Below are 25598 nucleotides of genomic sequence, written 5' to 3'. Positions count from 1 at the left end.
GTTGCACCTTGTTTTCGATATAACTTTATTTAAATCCCTTTACATAATTCAATGGAATGTATTGCTTAAAGCTATTTAATAGATATACATAATTGGATTTATTGTTATGCAGTACTCAGCTCTTTTCCTTTTAGGTGCACTTGCTTTTGTGATTCTTAGATCTAAATAACACGGCTGAAGATATAACTGCTCCTTTTCTGTACTTTTTAGCAGCTCGTTCATCACAATATCGTGAAAAACATTCATCAAATGGTGCACCTGTCATAGCAATTAAGTCATCAACCCGTGTCTCAAATAAAAGCGAAGGCCTATATGCAAATCGCGGATCCCAGTTATGATTCCGAAGTTCCTTCCCTAAAGTAGCTTCTAAAGAGGTTTTAAGGGTATTAGCTAGTGGAAGCTCAGTTCTGTGAAAATGAAATAGATAAAACTTTTGATCGATGGTGTTATACTCCTTTACCTTTTTTCTTGGGACTTGCATGCCAATTTATGCAGAACTAGTTGTGCTAGTCGACGTGTTTGCGAATTTGATACCATTATCAACGGTAGTACCAAGGTGAAAACTTGTTCCAAAATTACAATATTTTTCTCAAGATCCTCCCAGTTCTTTAAGGTGTACAAGTGTACCACGGAGAGGAGCGATTCCTGTTGGGTTGCCTCTAGAGTTAATAGCACCTTCAGTTTATGCAGTAGGGGATGAATGCTTGGTAGCATTCGGGCTACCAGATACTCGTACACGATGTTGATTCCCAATAAATCGTTGGAACACAGTAGCGCTTCCCATAACTTATCTGACCATTTCCATTGTTTCCATTCATCATGCAATTTCCACAAAGCAATAAGAATACGTATTTTTCGTCTGTGCACATTGGAATTTTCCAAATAGTCCGGATTTTCAATGGACAGCTCATTGTTAATGCTTAGCAGATCATCACACAGCTTACTAATATCATCTTCTTCTTTACGGTATAAGGCGCATTCAATAAAAAAAGAATTTCGTACATACGATGACGAACAAGTTCTGGTTACATAGGCGGCTTCAATGCTGAGGAAAAGGAAAATATCCTTTTTAGATTGCTATTTTGAAAAAAATGTACTTAGGTTTCAACAACTCACCGTGCATCTCCCGTTAAGGGTTCGCCATGTAGAATCATTTTTTTAAGGAAGGAAATCGAAAGTGTTAATGTATTCCAGAAATAATGGGAATAACGAAGAGCAACATCATCATGCAATACGTCCGTTACGAATTTTTCACGTTCCTCCAAAGTCAAATGAGATTCCGCATACTTAAAGATTTCATTACTGAAATCAAGGATATTCCATTAATTGATTTTATGTTTTTGGATTTCTTCTTTATGTCAATTGCATACATTTCGAAAGACGTCCTTACATGGGAAACCAGATCGCGCAGTATGCTTTCATCTACTAATTTTTCGCTGTGATCACCCAAAATATTTACTAAATGACCAAAAGTATTTCGATTTAATACATTCTGATTTAAAACATCTAGGGGTTTTAAATTCAAATCGTTAAACTGGCTCCAGGACTTAAGGTTTATTAGGACGAAAAGATCCATGCATCTGGACCTTAAAAATGCCTTTTCCTCGCTTGTTTGGCAGCCAAGCCGATCAATTAGGTGCTGTTGAATCTTATCTAGACTCTTATCGGTAAGGAGCATCGATGTGTCCACGTTGTAAACGGTGCGATAGAAGTCCATGACTTCATCGTTCACTTCTTTTTGGAAAAGAATTAATCGCCACCAGCCATGTTTGTGCTTAGGAATCTTCTCCAGTTTTTTTATAAAAATAGGAAAGAGTTCAGATTTTTCATAATAATTATTTACAAGAAGTTCATAAGAATGCTTGTTGAAGCTGTCAATATGATCTTCAAAATTTGAAGAGGCTTCAATTTTTTCTTTTAGTTGCGAAAAACCTGGAAATTCATCGTATTTATTCATCGTGGCTGCTATTAAATTTATATAATCCGACACAGATAAGCTTTCAATTGTGATCTGAAAGTTGTTTATAAAAAGTTACCAGTGGCAACCAAATTATATACATATGTACATTTGTAAACTAGTGTTGACTTACTCTGAATAAAAAAAAAAACTTGGAGATCGCCAGTTGTCGAATATCATAATTATTGATGACTTGAACTCTAGAGCCTAACTTTTGGATCAACCCCAGAGGAGCAATCGGAAATACGAACCACGATAAACGATTTAGACACATCAGTAAGGGAAGGTCCTTCCAAGGAACGGTCAATATTGCCTCCAGTAGACTTTTCCCATTAGCACCAATAAAAAAATTGGACTTCCCCATTTCTAGGACGTCTTCACATTCGTAATCAAACAACTGGTTATTGTTGAAAGCTAATAAGAAATCCTGCAGCAGATCTAGATGACACACTTGAGTAACGCTAAGACGCTCATAAAAGTAGAGGATTGTGTGGCGCAGCACCGGGATTCGTTTCTCCTTCAGGAGTCTAAGACACAAAATGCGTAGAAAGCACAACCAATGGCCGCCAATATCGCTGGATAAGCCCAACAGTGGTAGATGGGTCCTAAGAGAACTGACAACCAGCTCGGCCTCCTGCTCCTCCACGCTTGCAGCGATTTTCACAAAAGCTGACAACTGCTCACCGTTGCACTGTAAAACGTTCAGTAGGGATTGGCCTATTCCTCCACTGGTCTCGCACAACAACTGCATCTTGGCTATCAGAAAATAGGCGACTCTCATTCTCTGAGGCTCATTGGACTCCAAAAGCTTCTGTGTGCCGTCGAACAATTTCTCAAGACATTTCTCCCTCTCTCCGTAAAGAATATCGTTGGCTATGACCAATAGATGATTCACCAGCATTTTTCCATCCACCAAGCGACTTTGTGGTCGAATTTTTTCAGCGCTGTCGGAGTTCGATGAAGATAAAATCATTATCAGTTGGGCGCCAAATAATGTGCTTTCATTTCCATTATCCTGCAGCAGTTTGGAAATACCGAGGAGGAGTCGCTTAAGGTCCTTCTCGTTTTCCTCGAGAACCTCCACCAGATCCAATAAAAACTCATCCATCGCGGCCACTTGCTCACAGTAAACTGAACTGTGGGCGATTCCGTTTCTTGACATGGTATATTGGTGTTCTTATCCTGTAATCGCGAGATAGGGAGATAAGAAAGCTGTTATATGCTGAGTTGACAATCTGAACAGGAAGAAGGGTATGTAATAACATATATATCTTTAATATCACCATTTGTGACAACATTATTAAGGTAATAATAAGAATTGAACCTATCAAAAATTCAAGGAACAAATTTCGTGGTAATTGCTGTCAAAAAGGGTATAATCTTTAGTTTATATGAATTATGAAAAAAGATTTATTTAAGTGTCTAAAGGTTGTAATGTAACCTAAGACGTTTTTAAATATAACTTTTCTGAAAAAACTTGATTTGCACCCAAAACTTTATACCTACAATTGTATGAAATGTATGTATTGGTGCTTTTCCAACACCTGCGGGCTTCAGGGGGTTAATGTCTGGCAGTGTTGAAAAACGCGTGTGCTTTCTTTAACTGATTGTTGGTGATTACGTGAGAATCGTTGTTGGCCACTAGAGCGTTAATTGGATAGCCGCGATAGATTCGGACGAAGTGAATCAGTCATAAATGCAAGCTGCCAGAATGAGGTTCGTTCAATACCTGCGAAAAGGTGACTTGGCCAAGCGACTTGGTCTACTGTCCGAGGATCAAAAGTCGCTGGTGGAATTCGCCGGCTTGGATGGCGTGCCCAACGATCTGAAGTCCCTGATTGCCCAGAATCCCAATCTGGAGGAACTGGCGCGGAAGGCGGAAAAGCAGCCGCGACTCGTGGTGAACGATGATGTCACATTGCTGCCACCACTCACCGATCCCGGCAAGATCATTTGCATTGGTAAGAGAAGGCATAAATACGTGTAAATATGTATGTAGGTGGACCCTGACCTCCAGAATGACATATTCTCGATTTCGATACCATCTGCTGGCAGGTCTGAACTACCAGGATCACTGCGATGAGCAAAACAAGCCGGCCCCCAAGGAACCCATGTTCTTTAGCAAGTTCAACAATGCCCTGGTGGGTCCTCAAGATAATGTCATCGCTCATTCGGCAAGCAGCGTAAGTGGACCCACAGATAACAAGAGATAGCTTCGTGGAGATAACCAACCGAAAAAAAAAATTCCACAGAAAATCGATTGGGAGGTTGAGCTGGTCTGTGTCATTGGCAAGGTCGCCCGACAGGTGCCCAAATCCCAGGCCATGGACTATGTCTTCGGGTACTCGGTGGCCCAGGATATCTCCGCCCGCGACTGGCAGAAGGAGCGCAACGGTGGTCAGTTCCTTATTGGCAAGTCGATGGACACTTTTCTGCCACTGGGACCGGCTGTGGTGCACAAGAGTCTGGTGCCGGATGTTTACAACTTGAATCTGAAAACTTGGGTCAACGGCGTGGAGAAGCAGAACGGCAATACCGGCAACCTGATCTTCAAGCTGGACGATGTGATCAATCGTCTGTCGCAGACAATTACATTGCTGCCCGGCGACATTATAGTCACCGGAACGCCCAAGGGCGTGGGCATGCATCGCACTCCGCCGGAATTCCTCCAGCCCGGTGATGTCGTACAGTCGGAGATTGTTGGATTGGGCAAGCTGTGCAACAAGATTGTGGCCCCCTAAGTTTGTCATTCCATTTGGCTTGTTGTGTTTGTATATGTAGTTTATGTTGTTTGTAAAACAATGGCATTTAATAAATGATTTTGCTGTTTTCAGTGGATAAACTATAATCAGGCATTTTTTTTTGTTTAATTAAAGTATGTGTTATCTTTGATCGGCCAAGTCACACCTTAAAGGTCTTTGACTGTGTGGCATAGTACTCGTTGCGGCTGTGATAGGGCTTGTAGGGATCGTTGATGAAATATTTTGGGCGCCGCCAATAGTTGGTGACCATCTTGTCCAGCAGCCAGCTCTGCGTGGCATTGGTGAAGACGTGCTGCTTGAGGCGGCGTCGCAAAGCCGAGGATTTCTTGAAGAGCTTCTTCTGACGACCGGAATGGGTGCGTATCCAGGCGCCCCAGTCCAGGCGCTTAAACCGTTTCAGTACAGCCTTGACGGTCTTTCGTTTACCCTTCACCAGCGAGAACTTGGTCACGTTTCGTGTGTTTGATGGTGATCCAGTGGCTGTTAGCACACCCGGAAGCTGAAGCTGAAGAAGCTGGTGATGAGCAGGAGATGCCAGTGATGGCGTGGGCAACAGGCTAGGACGGGATAGAGTCATCAAAGTGGCACGTTGTGTCCGCTGGACCAAAGGAATCAACGAAGATGCCGCCGGCGACTGGCGGCAAACGCTTCTCAGCGCTGGAAGTAATGGTCATTTAAAACCCGTAAACTTGTAAACTCTAATAGCTGATTTCAACTTACCGCTTGTCACAAAAGTTCTTAGCATTTTACTTTCTTAAAACGACAAAGATAAACCTATAAATCCATACAAAAAGTAGCTGCTCTTCTTCTTTTCGAATCGCGTAACAGTCAGCTGTTTGCCATTCACAGCGAACGATAGCAAATAGCTTGCTATTGGAGATGGGAACTGGCCTTCATAAGAAGTATCGCAAATGTATTGGGATTCCCCCACGAATTTGTTTATGATTGATTTTTTGTTGATAACTATTAAGCTATGAACATCGTTAAACCATGTAATCCATTTGTAGAACACTGACAATTCTGACAATTTAAGACTTGTTATAAAAATTGTAGATATCGTAACGTATCTAAAACTAACGCGTCCATCTCTAAATCAAATGTATTCTGACTGGCCTATCGAGTAAATGCGTATATGTTGCCGACACTTTTCCCATCAAAACACAAACCAAAATTGAGTGATCGAATTCGAGTGGCGCGGGCAAAGGAGCAAGCGAAGCGAAAAGGACGACGAGCAGCACGCAGGACACGTGTGCGTGTGCGTGTGAGTGTGGGGGATGGAAGAGGAAGCAGCAGCACTGGCCAGCCATTCACCCACCAGCGCTGACGCAGTCGAGCCAGCTTCGAACGAATTGGGCAAAATTTAATTCACGCCGCCGGGACTTGAAATTTACGGTAGCCGAAGGAGCAGGAGCACGAGCAGATCAGGATCACAGCAAAATCAACACCATGTATCGGCTAGCGGTGCGAGATCAGTGCAAGTGCGCCCTGCAGGTGAGTCTTTGACCCATTCATTTCTAGCTGTTTGATAACGTGAAAATCGATCGTCACGTTGCCCCACACACCCGCGCGCCCACAAACAAGCGGTTGGCGAAAATACAACAAGAGGCGCTGGTTATGTCATCTCCCAAGCCCAGGAATTGGGCGAAAAGCTCCAAAATTCCAGTTGTTCACGGGCGCGGGGGGTGTCAACGGGCTGGCCATTTACCTTAAATGTGATGGTCCTAAATGTTAGCCTTTCATTGACACAGCGTACGCTGCAGCAGACGACCGCAAACAACAGGCAGTTTGGGGGAAGCACCAGCGGAAGTGGAAGCCGGGAGCATGGCAGGCGGCAACAGGAACAGCAAGGCGATCAAGGACATCAAGGATACCAGAGCCTGCCGCCGCCACCGCATATGCGCGAAGCTGGCTTCGGCAAAGTGGTCCTTTTCGTCTCACCATTGGCAGCTGTCGGCGGAGTCATCACCTACGCAAAGTAAATAGAGCCACAATATAGGTTTAAGATTGGGCCGGGAAGGTCCTTTGCAATACTGCTGCCAATAAACGGCAGCCGAAAGATTTTTGTGTTGCACCAGAATAGCATAAATAAATGAATAATGTAGAAATCATTTTCCAGATACGACAACGACTTCCGCAAATTGGTGGAGAAGAATGTGCCCGGCGCAGGTTCCGTCATTAAGGTGGCTCTGCAGGAGGAGCCGCCATTCAAGGACATCACCAAGAACGTCAACGATCAGATCGATAAGGTCAAGTCTGGCATCGAGACAGTGACCTCCACCGTGGACTCTGTTACCTCTAAGGTGACGGGTCTGTTTGGCGGCGGCAGCGGCGATGATAAGTCCAAGAAGTCTAAAGTGGAGTCGGCGAAGGCTCCTCCTGCTGAGGAAAAGAAGGCCTCAAAACCTAGCGAAGTCAGCAAGACTGAAGCAAAGCCAGTGGTGAAATCCGAGAAGCCAGCAGCACCGCCTGCGCCCGCCGCCAAGCCTAAGGATATTCCGCTGCCCCGCGACGTTATTGAGTTGGAGAAGGCCATCGAGCTGGCTGCTCAACTGGCCGTCAAGGAGTACAACGCCGCTATAGGCGTTTTGAAGAGGTTAGCAATTCCCGTACAGAATTGGCATAATTTTAAATTTAAATATCGTTCAGCTTTAACGACGATGTCCGTAAGGTCGTTGACAAGGCCGTAGAGAATGGAGAGAACTCTCTCTGGACCACGCTGAAAAATCGCGCGAGTGCCCGTGATACGGCAGTGGGTACGGCAGAGCGAGCAGCCCGTGAGGCTCAGGAGAAGATTGGTAAGTCTATCGTTTGCTAAATAGCATCCAAATATGAGTTACATTTCCCTACTATCAATTGCAGTCGCCTGCGAGATCGCCCTGAGTGCTGCGGCAACGGCACAAAACGCCAAAAAGGTGGAGGCGGTGCGCGACAAGATCAAGAAGCTGGTGGACCACATTGGCAACGTCAAGGACGAGCTCTACCGGCACAAGGACACGGCCAGTGTGTCAGACAAGTACTGGCGCAATGTGGAGAAGGCGCGAAACTACTTCATTGACGAGATCGAGTCTATCTTCCCCGGCCTCAGTTTGGCGGATAAGAAACTAAATCTGTCAAAGGAGGACCTAGACTTGTTCATCCTGCACGCCTACACCCATGTCCTGGCCTACCAGAAAGAGCTGCAGCGCTTGCAAACCGATGGTGAGCTGCGCCTGAAGAGAGCCATTGACTCGGTTCGCGGCGACAACGATTCGGAGGCTTTGCGCGCCCAACTGGAATACCACTTGGAGGCCGAGCGGCGCAAGTTGGCCGTGGAAAACCAGAAAAAAATCTTCCACATCCACGCCGAGTCTGATAAGTTGTTGCGCCTGCAGCTTAAAAAACAAGCAGAGGCCCATGCCGATCACATAAAGGACATCGTGGCGCAGCGGGAGACCGATCTGACGCGAAGCTTTAAGCGCGAGCTTGAGGACAAGCTGGCGACCGAAAAGGCTAACTATAAGCTACAATTGGCCGCGATGCTCGGCAAACTGCGCGGAATGGACGCCGCTCTAGCAGGTAAGTTAAACGTTTCATAAGTTATCCGTTGAATGTAGCTAGCGTGTAGAGCCTGGCTAGATATATAATGGTTTTCAAACCTTTCCAAAACATGCTGCTACTTTAGAGATAGAGGATGTGTTTCAAGGTATATTCACAGAGGAAACATGAAATACATTGTCATATAACCACCCTACCTACCCTACTGGTTCTTGACTTTATTCATTGATATCGTGTGCTAATAACATTATTTTCAACATTTTGCAGAGCGTGCGGATGCGGAGCGTACTGCCAATCAGGCGCAGGCCCTTTGGGCCGCCTGCCAAGCTCTGTGGGCCTCCGTGCGCGCCGCCACTCCTGGCGTGCACTACAAGGAGAAGTTGCGCCCGTTAAAGAACGAAATCAATGCCATTGCCAAGGTGGCTAGTAAGTTGAAAGGTTTACTTCATTTCGATTACAGTGGTTAAATCCATGTGCTTACAGAGGGTGACGACCTGGTGGCAGCCGTGCTGCAGAGTGTCCCGATGGAGGCACAGGAACGCGGTGTATATCCTGAAGATGCGTTGCGCGAGCGTTTCCTGAATGTGGAGCGCGTGGCGCGACGATTGGCTTTGGTGCCCGAGGATGGAGCCGGTCTGCCAATCTACTTCCTGTCCTATCTGCAATCGCTGTTCATCTTGCGACCCGACAATCCCATATCCAAGGACGAACTCGAGAACAAACCCTTCGACTATAGCAAACTGGACACCTACGATATCCTAAACAGGGCCAGGTCTGGCGATATACCACGAGTAGCGTACAAATATTGAAAGTAATCCTTTATGTTTCGCAGGTACCATGTGGATCGCAGCGATTTCCTGCAGGCGCTCAAGTACATGAATCTGCTGCAGGGTGCATCCCGCAAGATTGCCGGCGATTGGATGAAGGAGGCTCGCCTCATGCTGGAGACCCAACAGGCGGCCAACACCTTAATGGCCCACGCCGCTGCCAGCGGACTCTTGTATTTGTAGACTACGTCCCGTGTCCCCTTCCTCCAGAAACAAGAAGATACACTTACTATTTGTTATTAGTCCAGGAGAAGATGGTACGAAAGCCACTAAACGTGAAAGATTACCAGCAATATGTAATTTGTCCAATTAGAGATCACAGTTTAAACGAAAAAGCACTTATATATATATATTTGTATCATTTTGTTTAGCTTCAATTATACAAATTATACATAGAAACCATCATTATTAAATCCACACCACAAATACTTTGGGGAGATCCTTAAGAAGTCGAACCCCTGAGCGTTGGGCGCTGTGGAAACTACGCGATAAATGCAATATGAAATATTACTGAGGCTGGCTGGAATTGGAAAATTTTGTGTTTTTGAAGAACATTGTGATTAGTTCATAAATAAAAATAATTTAGCAAAAAAAAAAACTAAAATAAATAAATTGATTAAAATATTTGCTAAATGTCAAAATTGCAATGAAATTTTTTTCTTTTCTATATCATTGAAAAATGTAATTTCTCTATTCTGAAGCAGAAAGATGGTAGGCAAGGCAAATGTATTCAAAAACTGGTTACTATGTGGTTGCCCCAAAATTGAGATATTCAATATTCGTATATGTTCGTTACTAATTTTCGCCCGCCAAAATCGCAATAGTTGATCGTTGACCAGCACTGGACGCGCCAGTTTCGTGGGCGGCTGTTGCCAGCCCTGGTAGTCAGAGGCAATCAGCTGGTTTGCGTGGTCGATTTGGTCCTATTGAAATTTTCGGTTTGGCACCGGAGCAAAAATCACATTGCAATCAAATTTCCCGTGCCCAAAGGACACACATTTGATTTTGGAGCAACAGCCGGAAGATCTAGCTAACCGAATACCAAAATGTCGATGCTGGCGAGAACCGTTGGACGCACCTTCATGCAGGTAAACGGCCATCCAAACCGCAGCTCTTACATAAACACTTGCTCGCGACGCGCTGTGCGAATATTTCTGCGCTGGGGCCCAGTTCTTATATTTTTTTTTTGAGGTTATAATCCTAGCCAGCCTTATCCATTCCATTCCATTCTCCTCGTTTTAGGCTGCGGCAGCACGTAGTCTGCACACCACGTCGACGGTCCGGGCTGCGGTGAGTTATATGCGCTAATTCAGCGGCACCAAATGTAACCGGGAAACTAATTGGTCTTTCAGGATAACTATGGCGCCAACAGGACCACATGCACACTGATTCCCGGCGACGGTGTGGGTCCCGAGCTGGTCTACTCCCTCCAGGAGGTCTTCAAGGTAGCTATCCATCCAAGAGTCCATCATTCATATACAGTGTTCCAATGCGACCTTTTCTGCTGTCGAGTGTGATGCTGGCTTATAAAAAAGGGTATTTAAGCTGAGGAACACTGTCAGCTTGGTTTCTTATGTTTAAGATGTATATTTTTTAAACCTGGTAATTCTACGTTTAGTTCATTGCATATATTTCTAGAATCTATTAGATTCAGAAAGCATACGGCTCTAGAAGTTAGCTTTAAGATTTTTAAAAATGCGCACACAATATTTACAGATCGCACTATATTTGATAACACTTCCATTTTCCCGATCACGAGTTTTAAAATTATATAAATCAAAACATTAAACTTATCTGTATCGTAAAGATATGTGATAAGTGGCTACTTGAAAAAGTTAGTAGAGTTTTTGAGATTTTCCCGTTTAACTATATTTTTGGATCTTTGGAATTTTTAATAAGTAAAAGACACTGTTAAAATTAAGCTTAACCAATACTTAAAACACATGTGTTCAGCGACTTAAAAAATTCGAATTTTCTAATCTAAAAAAATAAAGGGCTATGTAAATTCTATAGCTTCTCAAGCCAAGTCCATATGCATAATTGTCTTATCTTATCGCACAGGCAGCCAGCGTTCCCGTGGACTTCGAGTGCTACTTCCTTTCCGAAATCAACCCAGTGCTTAGTGCCAAACTGGAGGATGTGGTGGCCTCCATTCAGAAAAACAAAGTGTGCATTAAGGTACGTTTGCAACAAATTAGAATAGTGTGGTAAATACTAAACAATGTGCTCTTGCAGGGCGTTTTGGCCACACCCGACTACAGCAATGTGGGTGACCTGCAGACCCTAAACATGAAGCTCCGCAACGACCTGGACCTCTATGCGAATGTGGTGCATGTCCGCAGTTTGCCCGGTGTCAAGACGCGCCACACCAACATCGACACGGTGATTATTCGCGAGCAGACCGAGGGCGAGTACTCGGCGCTGGAGCACGAGTCGGTGCCCGGAATTGTGGAGTGTCTGAAGATTATTACCGCCAAAAAGTCCATGCGCATCGCCAAGTTCGCCTTTGACTATGCCACGAAGAACCAGCGCAAGAAGGTCACCGCCGTGCACAAGGCGAACATCATGAAGCTGGGCGACGGCCTTTTCCTACGCTCCTGCGAAGAGGTTTCCCGTCTCTATCCACGCATCCAGTTTGAGAAGATGATTGTGGACAACACGACCATGCAGATGGTTTCCAACCCCAATCAATTCGACGTGATGGTCACTCCCAATCTATATGGTGCTATTGTGGACAATCTGGCAAGTGGTCTTGTGGGCGGTGCTGGTGTTGTTGCTGGCGCCTCCTACTCCTCGGAATCCGTGGTCTTTGAGCCGGTAAGATTGCCCATAAAGATAATCTTAACCTAAAGATAAAGCTTAAACTCTGATTTACATGGTCCTCGACCCTGGCCGTGCGAATCGACTTCAAACTCTTATCTCTAATTCCGATTTCTGATTGCAGGGTGCACGTCACACCTTCGCCGAGGCCGTGGGCAAGAATGTGGCTAATCCCACTGCCATGCTGCTCTGCGGCGTGAAGCTGTTGCGCCACATCAACCTGCCCACCTACGGCGAGATCATCCAGAATGCCATCAACAAGGTGCTGAACGATGGCAAGGTGCGTACCAAGGATCTGGGCGGACAATCGACCACGCAGGACTTTACCCGCGCCATTATCCTGAACATGTCCTAGATGGGCACCACTGTCATCGCCGGCGCGATCAGCAAATCTATAACATCATGGGCAACAACGTTGGCGCTTATATAATCGACACTAGACAGTTTCTGTTGTTGCCACAGCCAAAATTTGAATTGTTGAAAGAAACACCTTGAAAGTTCTTAATTTTCCTTTACGTCCAATTTTTTATTTGTCCCAATGTCTTCAGTGCATTCATTTGAGTATTATTTCCGGCGAATATTTAAGTTTAGTCCAATTGAAACGCCTGCAGACCCGCCCCGAATCCAAAATTCGCGAATTCTTTAGTTTTACCAATTGGCAGTAATACATTGATCCTTGATTATGTTGTAATTATTTACGTATTATTTTCCCCCATTTTGATTTCGCAATGATCCTAATTTATGGTCGAATTATATTTTATGTTTACCCCGTTAAAAAGCAAAACACCGAAAACAAATGATATTGCTAAACCAATTAACTGATAGCGGACGGCTTTGAGTGGACCCACTCCACTGGAGCTGTGAGAAAGATAACAATAAACTCAAATCTAAATTAATTATTATTTAAAAGCCATTGTCAGTTTGAGCTGTCTAAATTTTAAGTAATACAAACAAACGAAAAAACCCAAACATATTTGACCCACTTTGTTTGAATGGAATGAAAAGCCGTAGGAGATAAAAAAACCAGTTTAAAATTGGGGATTTTATCAGTACTCGAAATAATTGTAAAACATCACGATGTTTTTAGCAAACCAAAGACAAATTTAATAGAAAACTCGATACCAAATGTAGCCGAAATGAAAAACTTAGAACACCAATAATGACGGCAATAATTATGGAGACGATCCCTCCCCGTCCGGTTCCCATTATCCGCCCTTGGGCTTGGCCAGCTCGATGAGGCGTGGCGAGGCTTTGGCTTTCAGTGCCGCCGGCGATATGGCAAACGGATTCTCGCGGATGTGCGTGTTCTCGAACTCCTTGGGCTCCGCCAGCTCCTTGATCCGTGTGCTCGCCTTGTATTTGAGTGCGTTTGGCGCGATCCCGAATGGATTCTCCTTGACGTCCGCCAATCCCTGGTTGGCATCGCGCGTGGTCAGTGGCTCGGACATCTCCTTGATGCGGGCACTCGCTAAATGGTCATCAATATATGGTCAAATAAAGTTGTTGTGTGTGTGTGTGTGTGTACTTACGTTTGTAGCGAAGGGCATTGGGCGAGACCTTCTCCGGATTCTCGTTGATGTGGACATTATCCCGCACAACGGGCTGTGATATTTGCTTGATTCGCTTGGTCGCCTTGTAGTCCTTCATTTGTGAGGTCAGCTCCCACTTGGGCTTGATCTCCTCCAAATAGGCCTTCGGACTGGCCAGCTGCTTGAGACGCACGGGGTCGAACTCCCCCGCCCCCCGATCCTATAATATAATATAAATAATATAACATTTGCATAGTTCCTCTGCCAGTTTTTCACTTACCGGCTTTGGGATCTTGGGCGCTTTCTTTGGTTTCGCCAACTTTTCAATGTACTTCTCGTGCCGAGCCAGCTGCTTCTCCGTTTTCTTCTTCTTTTTCTTCCTGCAAGGACATTAATTCGTATAGAGGATAATTAGTAATCTTTTAAATAGGCATTGCTCTTGGTAGGCTTACGGTTTGACCAACGGCTGTGCATTTGAGAGACGACTGTAGAGCGATAGGTAGCTGTAGCGAAGCCACCTGTTCAGTATGGACTCGCCAATTGAGTCGCCCGCCAGGATGGCCGTGCGCCGCCTGTGGAGCAAACGACGGACGGTGGGCAGAGCCAGTTGCTCGGTGCGGGTGTGATTCTGGGCGTCGCAAGGACGCACCATTTCGATGGACTTGGGAAAGGAGCAGGCGCACTTGGGCACAAAGCGGCAGGTGCGGCGTATGGGTATGGCCATTTCCATTAAGCGGCGACGCTTGACGAACATGCGCTCGTGGCGACGCGTCAGTTGGTCCAGCTCCTGGCCAATGTCCCGCACAAAGCATTCGGCATCGTAGGGAATGGGGTCCCGGATGGGACAGCAGTCGGGACGGACGCAGTCCTTCAGCTGCAGACAGGTGGTCACCGTCGGGCTGAGGTCACACTTCAGTCCTTGTATGGTCATTCTGGGGATTTCCGAATTTTGCGGCTCTACTTGAAACCAATTGATGCTAACTTTTTTATTCGCTTTTTTTTTTTTTATAAAAACCTATACGATTATCTGAACAAGTCGAAAGTATACTTCATCTGGAGAATTTGTTGGGTCAACTCTGTACGTAAATTTGGGATTTGACAGCAAATGAAATACACATTTTTCGCCAAAAGCCAAGATTTTTAAATACTTACCAATGCCATAATTATGCACTTGTCCCGATTGCAATGAAAACAAGTTGTTAATCTTTAATTAATGTTTTATTGACAGTATTCATAAAAATACTGAGAGTATGCTCCAAGTTCACATCATTACAAGTTAATAGTTTTCTTTGGGGTTTGTATTCCGACTGTCCCACCTGCAAGTTGTTAATTTTTCCTTTTAGTTTTGCTTTCCGACAGTTAATTCAGTAAACCTTCTATTTTTTCTCATTCTGTTCACATATACACAAATCTCATTATTTTCTTAAGCAATTTTTTCGCCTGCGTCCTTGACTTTCTCAACGGGTCTGTTTTTTATGCTTTTTTACAATGTTTTTGCCATACACTTGAGTTGGTTCGAAATGTTTCACTTCGGTTAATGTCTCCCTACTCTTGTTGCAATTCAATTGGAGTTCAGCAGTTCAGCACATGTTCTTCATTTGTTCATTATTATTGCCTTCAAATTTAGTATTCGACTTATTCGTTTGTCTTGCGAACAAAATGTATATAACTTGGAAATGAAAGGGATAAGCATAATGTTAATAATAATTGTTATATACCCACATCGAACTTATGCAATACACTCATACATACACAAATATGTACTATAAATTTGAATTTAGCATTTACTAGGTCATTTTTTTGTTGACAAAAATTTTGCTAATTTGAATTTACCTTATTTTGGTTGGTTTTTTCATTTTTTACTCTTCATTTGATTTGTTTTTTTTTTATTTACACAGAAGGTCACCGCCAAAGCGAAAGAATAATTAGTTGTATGTAAATTAGGGGTTTCTCCATTTTCAATCCATTTTTCTTTTTTGGTTTGTTTGCCATCGAAATATGTATGTTCTTTTTACACTTAATCCAGTTTTAGTTTTAATTTCCTCGCATATCGTATACATTTTTTTCTCTTACAAATATAATTTTAATCAGAATTCATCCAAAGTTAGCATGGCCTGAAGTTTCACTGCATTTAGAGATATATGTTTTTTGTTTCTTTTAGAATCTAAAGTTTAGATTTATTTTTGACACGCTAAATGTATATAATATATATGTATATAGATTACCAAAAGGGTTGCTCCTTCATTTATGTACACACATACGATTTTCCGGGTCTGCATAATTTAGCATAGTTTCACAATTTTTTTTTTAATTTCGCAATTTTTACCTCGATTTATGTCTCGTCTTTAAGATATGCCTCAAAATTTGATTTAGCTTTAGTTTTTCAAGTCACACGTTCGGTGCTTCTGTGTGTTACATTTTAGTATTGATTTACCAGTTTTTTTTCTTGAATATGTTCTTTAATTTAAGTTTAAATCATTTCTCCTTTAGTTGGTCCCTGAAGCTGTGTTGAGTTTAGATGTACGATTCCTTTGGCTCGTCTGTGTAGTTAGTGCCATTTTTGATTCTGGTTCGGAATATTCCAAAATTTGGGTGAGTGGGTTTGGAGCCGAAACAATTCTCGAAAGTGGTGAGATTCGACTTAAGAACTGAACTAAAAACCAAATTCAATTAACCGAAATTAATGTTTCAATTGCCTTTTATAATTGTTATTGTTTTTCTTGTTGTTGTTGTTGTTGTTCTTCTTGTTGTTGGGAATTGCATCTGTTGAGTGCCAATTGTTGTTGCTCATCTCTTGCATGTGAAAATGGAGCAAATATTGGCCACGTTAGAAGGTTGGATAGTTTCTCCGACTGCTACCATGGCCAATATTTACTTTGGGCTATTGTTCAGTTTATATTCATATTCGTGTCATCTGTCAATTATAACTATTGCGTATAATGGTATTAAGTATCTTGTTGCAATTGTTAGACGGTGCTTAATTTAATTGAATATTCATATTCGAGTTTCTTATATTCTGCAATGTGTGAACGGAAAGCCTCCTGTGGTGTTAAATGAATGCAAACGATAAACGAATGGTTTAACTAAAATATTTTTCATTTTATTAATAAACGTTTAATTCGTAAATATATTGTATATATCTGGTTTGTTTTTTATTTTTTTTTTGCGTTTAAAACATAATAAGTAAATAATAAAGATAACGAAAATTATAAACTTAAACTTAGTTATGTGTGTCTGTGTAATATAATAACAATTATGCACGCCTTACTAAACAGAAATTTTGCCTTTGCTGTTGTAAATATTAATTTAAGGTTTACAATGTATGCATTACATTTACTCTTGTGTAAATCAAATTAAGCGAAATTGTAATATGTTTATAAATTACTTATCAAATAAAACATATTTATTTTGGATTTCTTTTTTTAACGCAGAACAAATTAGTTTCACATTTTTCTTGCAGTTTTATGTTTTTTCTTCACTTTTCCGTTTCCTTTTTAAAAATCTCTGCTTTTTTTTTTAGTGTTTTTAGCTTTATTGCTAATACACTTTGCTGTACTTATGGGCTATTGCTAATTATAATGCGAATTCTTGTTATTTGCTTATTGGCTTTTGTTTTCCACTAAAAAATCGTCCATTTCTTTAATTTTGTAGCAATTATCTAATGCAAAAAAAAAAAATGGTTTTTCTGCTCTATTTTCTGTATTGTAGTTTACCAAAAGTCTAAATTTATGAATTGTACTTACATCAGTTTGTTTGTTTGTTGTAAAAATAATGAAAAATATGCTCAAAACTTTTGCCTGGCTAAGATTTTGGTTTTCTGTGGTACTTTCTCGCTTTTCTTTTTGTTTTACGCCAATTGCTTATAACTATTGAAGTTGTTGGTTTTACGGATTGATTGATTGATTAATTATGAATATTATTTTCTAGGGCTATTGTTGTTGTTGTAACTGTAACTGTGTGGAGCTGTGGTTGTTGTTGTGTTTATAAGTTAATAATTGAAATAAAAATTGGTTTTGTTCTTTAGTTCATTATGTTTTTCATCCTATTATTGATATAATGGTTTTTGCCTTTTGCAGTTCGATTTGGTGCTGCTTCTTTTTTCCGATTCGCGATTCGCAATTCACGATTCACGATTGACGATTTCCTGTTTCCGGTTCTGAGTTTGTATCTGATTCTATTGCTTGGCTATGATCGATCCTAATTAAGTGGCTATTGTATCGGTTATGTGGCTAAGAATACAAATCTGTTTTGAAGAAACGTTTCTGTGTGTATCTGTGTCTGGGCATCTTGTTTAAAGTTAATTGCTGTGGCTATTTCTATTTACTTGTGGCTATTTAAGTTCTGTAGTAAGAGTAGTACTATTGTTTAATAAAATTGTGGTTTCTGCTGTTGTTGTTGTTGCTGTTGCTGTTGTTTGTTGGTTGTATTTGTGGATAGAAAAAAGAAAAGTACAATCGACTTTAGGCTGTTTTGGATTTTTTATCTGAGCTTTGGACACATCTAGTGTCCACGTTGTATATTAATTAGTTTCATGTAATTAATTATTTTCATCTTTTTTTTCTGTTGGCTTTTAATCAATTTTTGTTTCAATTATTTTTGGGCTATTGTTGGTGATTGGTTGTCTGTGCTGGGCTATTTTGTGGTTGTTATCACGTCTGGGCTATTGTTTCTTAGCAATTTTCGCTTGTGATCTTTGCTGATCTTGAGTTGTTTGCGGTCGCTCAAGTTGAACTTAGGTGAAAAGTTTTGAGTTTTCTTTTTCTGGCTTGTGATTGTGATGTCTCGAACTGAGCAATGAGAATGTGTGTAGAATTTCAATTTTTGGACTGAAGCGTGCGCATAATAATGATGAAAAAACCTAGGCGTAGTCTAACTGCTATTTTAAAGAGTTATGTGCACTTAAAATGATTTTTGATTTTCGATCCATACGGTAGACATATGCATTATTCATCCTTCTTGGCATCGGCAAAGAAAGCTTGTAAATTATATTAATCTTGTTAATGTTAATATATTTGTTGTTGGTTGCTTGGTTTTGTTTGAAACAATTGCACTATAGTTCAAATGATGTTGCCCATTTAAGAAGTCAATTAAAATAGGGAGTAATAATTCTAGTAATAATAAAAAAAGAGGAGAATACCATTAAAATGTTTTCTAATATGTACAAACCATAAATCGAGTCTAACAACGCGCTAAATAGTTTTTAGTCCGTATAATAATAGAATAATAATTATAGTTACGTCTATAAAATGTTTGAAAGTAGAAGTTGATTGTTTTATGTGAAGAAATTTTGATTTGCCTACTATTAGGTCATAACTAATAATAATTATTTATAATCGTAATCATTTTATGCGCTTAACTAAACCGAAACATAAACTCTAATTATATATATATGCACTTATATTCAGCAAATTTTGATTCGCATTGAACAAATTAGATTTTATACACAAATATGAGCAATTTCATGAAGCACGCTAGAAACCCTCAATATTTTACGCTCTCAAACCATATAAAACAATTCTATATTATGAATATATCAATTTTTTTAGCTGGTTTTCCTTTTCTCGCCATCGTCCGCTTTTTTTTTTTTTATACAAATATTAACTATTATGTTGTAGTAAAACAAAGAATAAGTAATGTATGGGTAATCAATCTTGTTTCTCTCCGAAAAATAAAACACGTACCTGAGCGTTTTCGCCTGTCCACCTAGAAACTAAAAGGGGGCGCAACCACGCCACCCTCGACCAGGTGAACAAGCAAAAATTCTATACAATTCAACATTCTCAAGCTGTTACTCAATTACACTCGATTGGTTTGTTTTGTTTTTTTTTGTTTGTGTTTCGAACTACCACTAGGTTGACATTTCGACTTTCGACTTCTTTTCTGCAGTTATGATCTTTCGTTTCGGTTTCATCGCGGATCCTAAATTTGGTTTTCAGATTTTGGATCCGATTAGCCCATCAATATGAAGTAGGGCCATAGTGCGTTTCAGTACTCCAAAGGGCAATAATAGAATTTAAATATTCTATTGCCCATTTGGTTGGTTATGAAACGCACTGTATTTTGTTGTCTTGGTTTTTTTCTTGTAAATGGTTCTTATCATTATCAGTTGCCTTGGAATTTGTAGCTAAACTTGCTTCGAAATATTTTCATTGTTTTAACATGTTTGTGTTTTTGTTTTTATAACGTTTGTTTCTTAAATTTGCTTATTTAAACCGTATAATTGCACTTTATCTTGTTTATTATTTTAAGTTTGATTTTCATTCTTTTTACATCAATATTTTCGTTTTTCCTTTTTGTTTTTAGCGTTGCGAAATTGTATTTATAATTTTCCTTTGTATAATTTTGCATTATAAAAGATTGCGTTTTTGTTTTCATTTAATTTTGACTTGAACTTGAACATTATTCCAAAATATATACAACTATATATGTTCTGAACAGTACCATCGGGCTTGTCTTCTGCTTACTGTTACCTATGCTCAGTATTCAGTTTTTGTTTTTAGTTTTTGTTTTTAGTTTTTCTTTTCAGTTTTTTTTTTCAGTGATGTGTGCCGTAGCTTAAGAAATTCTCTTGGCCAAAAGCAGCTCCCGATTTCCGGGGCCAACTGCATTTGGCCATTAGCTTGTGCTTGGTTTAGTTTCGTTTTATCCGATCTGTCTACAATTTCTTTACATGGGTGTGTGTTGCTTTATCCATTGGTTTTGTCTTTTCGCATATGCTTAGCCAACGTTATTTCAGAAAATGCTCTTCAAAATTTTGGATTATTAATCACAGATAGTGTGTCTAATATATATGTATGTATATAATAAATATGTATGTATACTTCAAATATAATTAAATTAGCAATAAATACTTTTTGATTTATTTCCATCCATTCTTTATCTACTCTCGCCTATTTTTCCCTTCCATATTTCCATATTTTCATTTTTTCAATTTTTCATATAATAAACATTTTTAATTCCTTTAGGTTCGCAGAACTCTTCGCTATTATACCAAAATTTATAATTGTATTAAATTTTTTGTTTACATTTTTAAGCCTTAACTTTTAATTTTGTTTCCTTTGATTTTGATTCTAAACCACAACATTTATGCACATCAAATGTAATTTGGGAGATTAGCCAATAAATCCTTTTTTATCCATCGCATCGTGGAAATGATAAATATATTAAATGCCCTTAAATGATTTCAATAGAATTATTAAACGCATTTCGCTTGCTATTTTCCACAATTTTTCATGCCATACCTTTGACTGTTTCTTGTATTATAATTCGCTAAATATTTTCAAATATTTCCGACAATTTTCCCCATCTCATCTTCATTTAAATATATTGTATATCGTTTTTGTATGGTTTTTTCTTTTTCTTTTTCTTTTGACACTTACTAGCTAGCACACAAAATATGTTTTTAGGTACATTTATATAATTTTTCATCTATTTTCATTTACGCAGACATTTAGTTAGTTGTTTACCCATAGATAGAATTTCAAAGTCAAACGAAATGTAGATACGTCGAAAGGAGGGCCAAAGATTTGGATTAGGGGGGCTTAACTGTGTAAATATGTTTTGCTCTCCTGTAAAAGAGTGTGTAGAGTGTATAAGTACATTTAAATATATTTAGTTGCTCAAAATGATCATGTGTTTGGTTTGAGGTATACGCGTAGTGATGAAGACACACACATACATAAATATACAAATATATATCATATGGTATATGGTATATAGTAATATAAAGTCTTTATATATTTATGCTTTTTACTTTTGGTGGTTAGGCGACTGTACATGAAATGTGTGTTCTCAAAATTTGTTTTTTTTCCGTATCATTTTACTTTTAAGCCAAAATCTTGAAATTTTGTTTTCAAATTTCTCTTGTTAAAGCCTAAACACAGATAGATATATTTTTGTTGTTTTTTGTTTGATTTTTTTTTAACACCGAAACACTTTAATTTTGATTACGTTATTTAAATATGTGTGGAATTTGTTCGAATAAAAATGATTTTGAATGTTTTGGGGTATAATATTTTGTATTATTTAAGTTTTTGAATTTGTCAAATTAAAAATGTAATTTCGGGATTTATATTTCTGAAATTGTTTGCTTTTTTTTGCGTTTTACTCTGCGTTTGCGTTTCATTTCAATTATTATTTTGTGTGCTTTGTCTCGCTTTGCTTACTAATTTATTTAATTTGTAAATGTGAAGGCAGCTTTGTTTATTGATTTCCGTTTTGTATTTTCATCTTTTGAAATCATAAAAAATGTTGAATTTTTGTGGTTAATTTTGTTTTGGTTTTTGATTGATGTTTTTCGGTTTGTATTTGTTTTTTCCATTTTTGAATTTTGCTATTTCATTGTTTCATTCTTTGTATTGTAGAGTCTTGTATTATTATTGCTTTTTTTGTTGTTGGTTGTTGTTATTGATCGGATATTGCTGTTGTTGTTGCTTGTTGTAGTTGTAGTTGTTATGGTCTTTGCTGTAGTTATTGTTGTTGTAGTTGCTGTTGTTGGCTATACTCATTCTGTCTATGTCGAGGACAACTGCCTGGGGTTTTGGCCCTGTTTGAGCTGCGCTTCTGACTGCTCTAGAAATCTAGAAATTTGCGTACGAAAACTATGTGGAACATAAGAGTATCTTATGGAATGTGCGAAAATCGCAGCTCGAGGGCCAAAAACCTGGCCGAAACAGAAGTCGATTAAGTTGTTGGCTTGTAAGTGCTTTACTGATTTCCTGTTGGCTATATATATAATTCTGCTATATACATATATATGTATATATTTTTCCATTGGACTGCTGTTTCTGTTCAGTAAAAAATATGCTCAACATAAAAATGCGGTTCGAAACGAAATGCAAAATGAAAATGGTTCTTGGTTTTTGCTCAGTATTTGTTTTGTTTTGTTTTGTTTGTGTTTTTTTGGTCTTAAGGTTTTAGATTTGTTTTTTGTTAGCTTTTAAGAAAGTTTGTACAAGAGAATGCCTATTTGTCGATTGTCAAAACGAAACAAAAATATACATCGTACACTCCGGGGCACAAATGTATGTTTCTTTGCTTGCGGTTTTTCATTATGTTATTTTTGTTTTTTCTTTTGTTGTTTATGATCTTCTGTTTGTTTTGTTTTATCCCCTATGCAGTTGATTACACATTTAACTAAGAGCTAGCGCACATTTACCACACACACATCGGTCAGCTGGCTGGCATAAATTATTATATATGTATATATATATTTATACATATATATATATATATATATAATTCTATATAGTGATTTGTATGGTACTATCAAAAAACGTGGCTTAATTTGGTGTTCCCTTTCTCCCTCCCCTCCGCCTAGAAGCTGTAGTAGTGGGCGGCCAGCGGTGGCCAGGCGAACGCTGGATTCGCGGCCATCGGCTGCTCCTATAACTGCTCCACCTGCTCCGTGTGGTCCACCTGCTCGGCCTTGATCTGGGCCAGCTTCTCGTGCAGTATGGATGTGGCATGGTGTCCCGGACTGTGGTGTCCAGTGGCCGCCTCCGATTCGCACTTGATGTGACTGCTGCTGCTGCCATTGAGATCCATCATTTTGTGGTTTTGCTGGCCGCCACTTTCGCCGCTCTTCAGGCTGCTGGCATCCGTTTCCGAGTCATCCCGCGATGTCATCCGGCTGCTTCTGCCATTCCCATTGGTCTGACCATTGCCACCGCCACCGCCACCGCTCTTGTTCTTGTTGTGCGCCAGATCGCTGTTGTTGTTGTTGATGTGACTGGCCGAGTGCTCCTCATCGCTGCTGCCGCCACTGTCGGCGCTCAGTCGCTCCCGCTTGATGTCCGCATAGTTGCCCATGGGACTGCCCGAACGCTTCACACTCTCTCCGCTGGCACTCGAACAGGTGGCGGCGTAGTCATTGTTCCGATGATTCGTGAACGGCGTCTTCTTCACCAGCAGCTGATCGAGCAGGGCGTGTCCATGACCATGTCCATGCCCGTGGCTATGTCCATTGCCATTGCCATTGCCATTGCTACCGTTGCTGCCATTGCCCGCCGCACTGCCATTGCCCTCGCTCGCCTGCAGCGTCTTTCTAATGATGCCATCGTACACATTCTCCACCATGTCCTGGGCACTCTTCATCAGGCCGTGATGATTGCTGGCCTGGGGATTTCGCATCGCCTCCGTGATGCGATTGAAGTCCAGGCCGTAGGCATTGGTGGCATTCGTCTGGGCCCAGAACATGTTCGGTTGAAAGGACAATTGCTGCGGACCGGCCTCGAAAAGGGGCAGTTTCAGGCCGTTGGGCGTGGCAGCGGCCGCTGCTGCTGCTGCCGCCGCCGCCGCTGCAGCCGCCTGGTTGTTTTGGTTCTTGAGTGCATTGCTCAGCTTGGAGCCACCATGCGGTCCCGCCTTCAGCTTGTCCAGCTGCAGCTTGTTGGCTGGTCCGGTCAGGCCGACGAGATCCGGCTGCGGCTTGGGCTCCCGCTTGCGGGGTCGCATCAGATGACGCTCCTTCACCTTGTACTCCAGCGTGGAATGTGGTACGCCGTAGTAGCTGCCCGCCCGATGAACCGACATCTCACCTCTTTGCACCGCCTTGACCGCCTCCACCAAACTGTCGCGGTCGTAGTTGCGATACTTGCCCCTCTTTGGTCGCGTTCCCTTGCCCAACGCATCCTGGGCGCTCAGCTGCTGCTGCTGCTGCTGCTGGTGGGTCAGGTGGTGAGCCGGATGATGCTGCTGGGACAGCAGGTTGGGCGAGGCACCAAACCGGGAGGTGTCCGTGCCGCCAATGATCTTGGCCACCGAAATGCTCGGCTTCTTGTAGCCCAGCGAGGTGGAGCCGCCATTGTTGCTGCTGCAATCGCTGGCATTCCCGTTCCTGAGACTCTCCTGGCCACTCTGCTCGTTGATCTGCCGCTGTATGTTGCTGGCCATCATCTTCTGTATGCTGGACGACGACGAGGGCAGCAAACTGTTGCCGGCGGAGTAACCACCTTGGGCGACGGCGGCGGCCAGCATGGGCGATGCGGAATGTGGGCTGCGATTGCTGCCGTTCCGGTGGCTGTTGCTGCTGTGATTGCTGTTGTTGCTGATGCTGAGGCTGTTGTTGTTGTTCAGCGAATGGTGGTGACCACCACCCAGACCGCCCGGCGACAGGCTGCTGCTGCTGGCCGGACCGCTGACCTTGAAGGACGGAATCTTCAGTATGGGATCTTCGCTGGCATCGTTCGGATCCAGCGAGGAGTTCGTTTCCGGAGTCTCCGATTTGGGCAGGCGATGACGATAGGCGGCGACATGTTGCTGCTGGTGCTGATGCTGTTGCTGCTGATGGTGTTGCTGATGCTGCTGCTGTTGTTGCAGCAACAGCGAGGCATTGCCAATGCTGTTCTCCTGACCGGCGGACAGCAGACTCAGCAGTCCCTCGTTCATCATGCCGCCACTATTGGCCACCAGCAGACCCTTGATCAAGTCGCCCACCGTTTGCGTTTCATCCAGCTTGGGCATTGCTCCAATGCCTGCAGCCAGCATCAGAGTGCGCAGCAGGACATTGGCATCCAGCGGTATGGAGGGCAGAGCGCCCTGATTGCCACTGGCATTGCCACCGGCCGGATGTCGACCCATTTTCGGCGATCCACGTTCCAGATCCTCGCCCAGATCGCTGCCATTGTGCTCGGACAGGTGGCTCAGTTTGCGCAGTTGTGCCCTTGCAAACTCCGCCGGATACGCCGGTGTCGACGCATTGCTGTCCACTTCCGCCTCTGCATCATCGTTGGAGTCCTCGAGCTCGTCGCCATCGTGATCCTGCTCCTGGTCCTGGTGTTTCATCTTGTACAGCCGGTTGTCCAGAATGGAGCGCGGCTCATGGTGTTGGCTAGCTCCCTTCCGGTGATCCAGCTTGTTGGCCACCACATCCTGCAGGGCCCGGCTCAGATCCTCTTCACTGTACGCCCTCCTTCCCGACGACGTGGGCGTGGCACAGGCTCTGCAAGGAATAGCGGAAACAAATTAAGTTTTAAATATATAATTTAATAATATATATTAAATATATACTATTATCTTTTATTAATGCTTATCTATCAACTTGTGGTATTTCGTAATATCTGACAAAAATCAAGTATACGCAAGCTCAGGATGATTGGTTTATTGCAAGTTTATAAAAGTCATATTCTGCTTTACGACCACTCAGGTGTTGCGATAAGATTGTATGTTT

General features: G+C 41.8%; 7 protein-coding genes across 8 annotated transcripts in view; 3 read left to right on the top strand and 4 right to left on the bottom strand.

Annotated features, from left to right (window-relative positions):
* Positions 1–8: 8 nt before the first annotated feature.
* On the bottom strand, positions 9–3093 carry LOC6537686. Its single transcript, XM_002098195.3, has 5 exons — positions 2091–3093; positions 1371–2011; positions 1117–1302; positions 461–1045; positions 9–407 (listed from the first exon to the last, which is right to left on the bottom strand). The coding sequence occupies exons 1-5, from the start codon at positions 3063–3065 to the stop codon at positions 131–133; spliced, it is 2664 nt and encodes an 887-aa protein (XP_002098231.2). The 5' UTR covers positions 3066–3093; the 3' UTR covers positions 9–130.
* A 472-nt stretch (positions 3094–3565) lies between these two features.
* Positions 3566–4805, top strand: LOC6537685 (fumarylacetoacetate hydrolase domain-containing protein 2A). Its single transcript, XM_002098194.4, has 3 exons — positions 3566–3918; positions 4013–4140; positions 4210–4805. The coding sequence occupies exons 1-3, from the start codon at positions 3654–3656 to the stop codon at positions 4696–4698; spliced, it is 882 nt and encodes a 293-aa protein (XP_002098230.2). The 5' UTR covers positions 3566–3653; the 3' UTR covers positions 4699–4805.
* Positions 4745–5593, bottom strand: LOC6537684 (39S ribosomal protein L35, mitochondrial). The gene is made up of 2 exons (XM_002098193.4): positions 5440–5593; positions 4745–5376 (listed from the first exon to the last, which is right to left on the bottom strand). Exons 1-2 carry the CDS (start codon positions 5462–5464, stop codon positions 4859–4861), a joined length of 543 nt encoding a protein of 180 aa, XP_002098229.1. The 5' UTR covers positions 5465–5593; the 3' UTR covers positions 4745–4858.
* Positions 5594–5822: 229 nt separating this feature from the next.
* On the top strand, positions 5823–9508 carry LOC6537682 (MICOS complex subunit Mic60). 2 transcript variants are annotated; one of them, XM_039375332.2, is made up of 9 exons: positions 5823–6210; positions 6468–6694; positions 6836–7312; positions 7366–7514; positions 7579–8274; positions 8381–8401; positions 8521–8679; positions 8737–9025; positions 9086–9508. In XM_039375332.2, the coding sequence occupies exons 1-9, from the start codon at positions 6166–6168 to the stop codon at positions 9261–9263; spliced, it is 2241 nt and encodes a 746-aa protein (XP_039231266.1). In that variant the 5' UTR covers positions 5823–6165; the 3' UTR covers positions 9264–9508. The 2 variants fall into 2 exon arrangements, with proteins under 2 accessions (XP_039231266.1, XP_002098227.1); XM_002098191.4 differs by lacking the exon at positions 8381–8401 and having other exon boundaries at positions 5824–6210.
* A 341-nt stretch (positions 9509–9849) lies between these two features.
* LOC6537681 (isocitrate dehydrogenase [NAD] subunit beta, mitochondrial) lies at positions 9850–12873 on the top strand. Its single transcript, XM_002098190.3, has 6 exons — positions 9850–10168; positions 10323–10370; positions 10433–10525; positions 11142–11258; positions 11316–11897; positions 12025–12873. The coding sequence occupies exons 1-6, from the start codon at positions 10127–10129 to the stop codon at positions 12253–12255; spliced, it is 1113 nt and encodes a 370-aa protein (XP_002098226.1). The 5' UTR covers positions 9850–10126; the 3' UTR covers positions 12256–12873.
* Positions 12874–12980: 107 nt separating this feature from the next.
* On the bottom strand, positions 12981–14501 carry LOC6537680. The gene is made up of 4 exons (XM_002098189.3): positions 13882–14501; positions 13710–13809; positions 13430–13649; positions 12981–13368 (listed from the first exon to the last, which is right to left on the bottom strand). The coding sequence occupies exons 1-4, from the start codon at positions 14358–14360 to the stop codon at positions 13106–13108; spliced, it is 1062 nt and encodes a 353-aa protein (XP_002098225.1). The 5' UTR covers positions 14361–14501; the 3' UTR covers positions 12981–13105.
* A 127-nt stretch (positions 14502–14628) lies between these two features.
* The window catches only part of LOC6537679 (mushroom body large-type Kenyon cell-specific protein 1), a 68264-nt gene continuing 57294 nt past the window's right edge, over positions 14629–25598 (bottom strand). Inside the window, exon 6 of the mRNA XM_002098188.4 lies at positions 14629–25370. Coding sequence (XP_002098224.3) covers positions 22814–25370 — 2557 coding nt within the window. The 3' untranslated portion in view covers positions 14629–22813. The remainder of the gene's footprint in view (positions 25371–25598) is intronic.

The sequence above is a fragment of the Drosophila yakuba genome, chromosome 3R (assembly GCF_016746365.2).
Source record: "Drosophila yakuba strain Tai18E2 chromosome 3R, Prin_Dyak_Tai18E2_2.1, whole genome shotgun sequence".
Lineage (NCBI taxonomy): Eukaryota > Metazoa > Arthropoda > Insecta > Diptera > Drosophilidae > Drosophila > Drosophila yakuba.
Note: the sequence above shows the minus strand (reverse complement) of the source record. Positions and strands in the feature narration are given on the sequence as shown.

Bases quoted from the DNA above. Each gene is read 5' to 3' on its own strand.
- LOC6537686 (XM_002098195.3), bottom strand. From the start codon at position 3,065: ATGGATGAGTTTTTATTGGATCTGGTGGAGGTTCTCGAGGAAAACGAG. The intron at 2,012-2,090 runs GTAAGTCAACAC...AACAACTTTCAG, and splicing joins AGTTTTTTTTTTTATTCAGA to ATCACAATTGAAAGCTTATC. The intron at 1,303-1,370 runs GTATGCAATTGA...CCTTGATTTCAG, and splicing joins GTAAGGACGTCTTTCGAAAT to TAATGAAATCTTTAAGTATG.
- LOC6537685 (XM_002098194.4), top strand. From the start codon at position 3,654: ATGCAAGCTGCCAGAATGAGGTTCGTTCAATACCTGCGAAAAGGTGAC. The intron at 3,919-4,012 runs GTAAGAGAAGGC...ATCTGCTGGCAG, and splicing joins CGGCAAGATCATTTGCATTG to GTCTGAACTACCAGGATCAC. The intron at 4,141-4,209 runs GTAAGTGGACCC...AAAATTCCACAG, and splicing joins TCGCTCATTCGGCAAGCAGC to AAAATCGATTGGGAGGTTGA.
- LOC6537684 (XM_002098193.4), bottom strand. From the start codon at position 5,464: ATGCTAAGAACTTTTGTGACAAGCG. The intron at 5,377-5,439 runs GTAAGTTGAAAT...CATTACTTCCAG, and splicing joins AAGAACTTTTGTGACAAGCG to CGCTGAGAAGCGTTTGCCGC.
- LOC6537682 (XM_039375332.2), top strand. From the start codon at position 6,166: ATGTATCGGCTAGCGGTGCGAGATCAGTGCAAGTGCGCCCTGCAG. The intron at 7,515-7,578 runs GTAAGTCTATCG...TATCAATTGCAG, and splicing joins TGAGGCTCAGGAGAAGATTG to TCGCCTGCGAGATCGCCCTG. The intron at 8,275-8,380 runs GTAAGTTAAACG...CTGCTACTTTAG, and splicing joins AATGGACGCCGCTCTAGCAG to AGATAGAGGATGTGTTTCAA.
- LOC6537681 (XM_002098190.3), top strand. From the start codon at position 10,127: ATGTCGATGCTGGCGAGAACCGTTGGACGCACCTTCATGCAG. The intron at 10,371-10,432 runs GTGAGTTATATG...TTGGTCTTTCAG, and splicing joins CGTCGACGGTCCGGGCTGCG to GATAACTATGGCGCCAACAG. The intron at 11,898-12,024 runs GTAAGATTGCCC...TTCTGATTGCAG, and splicing joins AATCCGTGGTCTTTGAGCCG to GGTGCACGTCACACCTTCGC.
- LOC6537680 (XM_002098189.3), bottom strand. From the start codon at position 14,360: ATGACCATACAAGGACTGAAGTGTGACCTCAGCCCGACGGTGACCACC. The intron at 13,810-13,881 runs GTAAGCCTACCA...ATGTCCTTGCAG, and splicing joins GCACAGCCGTTGGTCAAACC to GAAGAAAAAGAAGAAGAAAA. The intron at 13,650-13,709 runs GTAAGTGAAAAA...ATTATATTATAG, and splicing joins CGCCCAAGATCCCAAAGCCG to GATCGGGGGGCGGGGGAGTT.